The sequence below is a fragment of the Berghia stephanieae genome, chromosome 6 (genome assembly GCF_034508935.2).
Source record: "Berghia stephanieae isolate SIO BIC M18660-M18661 chromosome 6, UCSD_Bste_1.3, whole genome shotgun sequence".
Classification (NCBI taxonomy): Eukaryota; Metazoa; Mollusca; class Gastropoda; order Nudibranchia; family Aeolidiidae; genus Berghia; species Berghia stephanieae.
In genome coordinates, this window is record NC_088365.1 from 61,007,921 (window position 1) to 61,012,920 (window position 5,000).

General features: G+C 34.9%; 1 protein-coding gene across 5 annotated transcripts in view; it reads right to left on the reverse strand.

The window, feature by feature from the left end:
• LOC144975408 (protein rolling stone-like) overlaps positions 1-5,000 on the reverse strand; it is a 44,452-nt gene that overhangs the window by 23,103 nt on the left and 16,349 nt on the right. For all 5 annotated transcript variants that reach the window (XM_078919440.1, XM_078919443.1, XM_078919444.1 and 2 more), the window contains exon 2: positions 1,365-1,493. In XM_078919440.1, the coding sequence (XP_078775566.1) occupies positions 1,365-1,445 (81 nt within the window). In that variant the 5' untranslated portion in view covers positions 1,446-1,493. The remainder of the gene's footprint in view (positions 1-1,364; positions 1,494-5,000) is intronic.

Below are 5,000 nucleotides of genomic sequence, written 5' to 3' on the forward strand. Positions count from 1 at the left end.
AGGCGGAAAAAACAGTTGAGATATCTACTGGCGTCCTGTCCAAATGGTAGCATGAAGCCATTTGCAATTGCCCCGTTCATGCTATAGAAACTGGAATATCACATAATATTATTGACGTAAACTATTTTATCTCTAAAATCGGTGGAAAAAATATTTCGTTAAAACTGCCATGAATGAGTTTCACAATGATTAAGGCTTGCTATTCATTAATTCTATTTTTGTCGAAAACTTCTAATTCTGTACAAAACAGATCAATAAACTTAGATTAACTCTATAGATAGTTCGAAGTTGACGTCACTTAAGTCTTTGTTATTGTTTTTTGCCATCCGCGTTTGTGAGTAATTCTCACTAAACTGAATTAACCTGACTATAAACGATCATGGTTACACAGTTTTGTGTGTTGGTCCGTTATACTTCCGGAGAACTCCTTAGCCAAGCGCATACCTCCCATATCATACACTGAAAGGACGATTTTCTACAGTTTTACTCCCAATATAATTTATGGATTTGAATGCCCCTGAACATGTCCAAATATATATATATATATATATATATATATATATATATATATATATATATATATATATATATATATATATTATAAAACAAAAACCATGATATAATAGTGCTCAACTTTAGTATAAAAGGAGCTATTTATAAACATTTGAAAGATAAATAAGATAGTTTGACTTATATATATATATATATATATATATATATATATATATATATATATATATATATATATATATATATATATATATATATATATATACAAGAGGCTTCTTGTGTGGCTATGTGGTCTTGTGGTATGACACCCGCTTTCGGATCGGAAGGCCCTGGGACAGAGTCTCGCTCGGCGCATAGTTGAGTCCTTAGAAAAGGCCCTTTACTCAGATTCTTTCACTGTACTCAGATGTAAAATGAGTACATGGCCGCTAACAGCGTTGTGTCTGTCGGGAAAAATAATGTAAGATCGTCTAGCAGGCGTCATTTATCGTTCTACATGTTAAGTGTTGCTGTTGGCCAGGGACTCTTTGATTCACTGAATTATATCAAACAGGCTATAAACGTTCAAGGCTATGTATAGATAGTATGCAGATGACGTCACTCAGGCCTTTGTTATTGTTTTTGCCATCCGCGTTTGTGAGTTGTTCTCACTAAACTGTATTAACCAGACTATAAAAGTTCATGGTTACACAGAGTATGTGTTTTTGGTCCGTTATACTTCCGGATGGCAATGTTGTGAACTCCTTGGCCAAGCGCATTCTACCTATAGGTTTGTGTGTTGGTACGTTATATCCGGCTGGTGAGTTTGTTTTTTAGCTAAACGCACAGCATCAATAGTAACCTAACAAACCTACCTCAGAGAGGGAAAACTTGTATGGTTTATCGTAACCAAATCCAAAATTCTTCAGCTGAAATTCGTCCTTAAATGACGACATTGCGAATGGTGTTTCCAAATCAAATTAAGTCTTGTTCTATCTTCTGAGCTGTTAGAAAAGAAAGAAAAAAATATTATTGCGTTATGATTTAGTAATGAACAAAAACAATAATAGGATTCAATAAGCTGATGTCACGTCCGCAACCAGCAAATTGGTTCTAAACAAAAAAATCGGTACTTTTTATTCTTCATGCTGTCTATAACTTTTTCACGTGTCATGTGATCAGAATGTATAAAAGTCAAAACATGATCAGATTTATAATGTTTTTCTAATCTGGATACACTTTTATGCTCGTCGGAGAAGTATTTCATAAGGGCAGTGATGGAGATAATGGCGTCCCCCATTGTTCCGATAGTTTAGAACCAGTTGCTATGCATCATTACGAGGGAAGTGACGTCACGACTGTTGAGCCCTATTGCGACAATCAAATAAAATGAAGTAAAATCAAAATTCGTTATAGCGCCATGTTTGGACAAAGTATGAGTTGGCGATATAACAGCTAAGCTCTATTATCGTAACATTCGTAAACTTATAGAAGGCACCAAACTGACGTCACACAACTCTTTGTTATTATTTTTAGACCGTTTGCTCGTGATTAGTTCTCATTGAATTATATCAAGACTATAAACCTCAAAGGTTACACACATTTATGTGTGTTGGCATCTAATCCGCTGGCTGGCGGATGTTATGAGTAATTTACTTAAACGCATATCATCAATAGCCGAGATTGGAATTCAGAGACAGGAAACTTTTTGGAGTGGCAAATGGGTTTTTAATAGCAGACGGGGCTTATCTATGTCAGGCAATTTCAAGTCTTTTAATATTTGTGTATTTTGTGTTTACTTGAAAAAGGCCAAAGTCCGAAACGTCGTTTATTGTGTGTCCATGAGTCAGATTTACTCCCTTTATCTTTATCTCCATTTTATTGACTCATTTAGGCACCTCTAGTTATTAGTCTTTAAATATTCTCTCGCTCATAATGTTTATTCGTAATAATATTAAAAGTTAAATTTGGAACATTTTTTCGCAGATTTCTTTTTTCTCTTGGAGCCGGAGTTTATCCCGGTTTCTATAGCGTGAAACGGACAATAATAGCAATTGCTTAAAACTCTTTAAGAGGTCGCTAGTCTATCGCAAAATACTTTCCGTCAGATCTAATAGACCCAGCTACCCAATCACTCTTGGTTGGACAGGGAAGAGGGGCAGTAAAAATTCTCCTCGACTTCACACGGAATCGATCTCAGTCCCTTTGCTTGTGAAGCAAGTGCTCTACCGAGTGAGCTATCAGGACCCCCTTATTTAGCCAACAAAAATGCCGGGTTTTATTCCTAGCAATAAATAGTTAGGAGTCATATAAATCAGATTTATTGCTTCACACCCCTGGAATTGTCTTGTCACCCTTTGTCTTTACCCGGCTTTCTATCGAAAGGGATACGAAGCTGCTAGAAAATAAAGACTGTAAACAGTAATAAAGAATAATGAATATATTATAACAGCTTCGAGATTATTTTTGTTTTAATAGAACAAAATCCCAAACATGAAAAGTTTCGGGTAGATAAAAGATATGTATATATATATATATATATATATATATTATATATATATATATATATATATATAATAGATAGATAGATAGATAGATAGATAGATAGATAGATAGATAGATAGATAGATAGATAGATAGATAGATAGATAGATAGATAGATAGATAGATAGATAGATAAAATAGATAGATAGATAGATAGATAGATAGAAAGATAGATAGATAGATAGATAGATAGATAGATAGATAGATAGATAGATAGATAGATAGATAGGTAGATAGACAGATAGATAGATAGATAGATAGATAGATAGATAGATAGATAGATAGATTAGATAGATTGATTGATAGACAGATAGATAGATAGATAGATAGATAGATAGATAGATAGATAGATAGATAGATAGATTAGATAGATTGATTGATAGGCAGATAGATATATTCTCTTCTTTTCCCCCTTCTCTCTCTCTCTCTCTCTCTCTCTCTCTCTCTCTCTCTCTTAAATATTCTTTTAACCCCCCCCCCCCCCCTTTGTAATTTTGTTATTTATTTTGTGCTGCATACACCAGACATTTTCTGTATCTCACGATTACAATAACGCTCGGAATTTTTTATTTTTTTTATTCTCTATTCTCAAAGTAAAATAGTAATAATTGATTCAGGCAGAGGACAATTCTAGAAAATTCGCTGATTATACAAGATTGATTAAAATAGACGCATTTGTATATTTGACAATAATGTGATAATTGATGTGTGTTAGTTAGCTCAAAACTTGTGCAGACTTTGGAAAAACAGAATTCAATTCAGGATAGTTCTTTTTGTTGTTACACACACACTTACACACAAATACACATACATACATATATACACACATACCCACACACTTTCTCTATCTCACAACCATACACATATATTCTCTCTCTCTCTCTCTCTCTCTCTCTCTCTCTCTCTCTCTCTCTCTCTCTCTTTCTCTCTTTCTCTCTCTCTCTCTCACCTTCTCTCTCTCTCTCCCTCACACACACACACCCACAAACACACACATTCACACACTCACACACACAAACACACACATTCACACACACACACAATCAAACACACACATTCACACACACACACACTCAAACACACACATTCATACACACACACACACACACACACACACACACACAAACCATAGAGAAGGGTGGGTACTCGCTACGCATAAAATCCGATTTAAGTAAAAAAGATCTTTATTTTTAATTTAAACACTCAAATTATATATAAAATAAGATATCTAAATATAATAACGCTGTGTCAGCAATACGACTATCGTCCATGTCTTTGTTCAAAGTGATGCTAAGCTCTACTGTATTATAGATGTCGTATATTGGTTAATTAGTTTATTAATCCACGCATGTATTCATGAATCAATATATCATTTTATCTAATAGTTTAACGAGTTGGCAGCTGGCCTAAGTGGACACGGTTTACAAAGACCATGTACAACTTACTTATTGATTTGACTTGGGGCTGGTGGGCACTCAACCGATTCAGTAATTTTAAAACAACAATTATAAATTCAACTGAAATTCCCCCTAATTTACATCTCAATGGTGTCCCGATAGCTCAGTTGGTAGGGCACTCGCTTCACAATCAAAGGGACCGTGATCGATCCCGAATGCGGCCGAGATTATATTATTTCTGCACTTATGTTCCTACTCACTTCATCTCTTGTTGTTGTCAACATGAGTGCCTGCTCCACTCACTTTTCTGAATTAAAAATTCACCCCAAATACCGGAGCATACTCAATGTCTCAATTGTTTCTATGTTATAAGTTTCATTTTGAGAATATTGGCTATTAAGCTTAATTGCTGGCCAACTAACTTGGCGGAGGATGTGTGTGTGTGTGTGTGTGTGTGTGTGTGTGTGTGTGTTGGACCCGCGATCTCAAGTAGTCGAGAAAAGAGGGCTCTAATAATGACTAGGGTTAGAGAAGAACTTTTTTGGGATCGTGAATAGCTCATACGGTAGA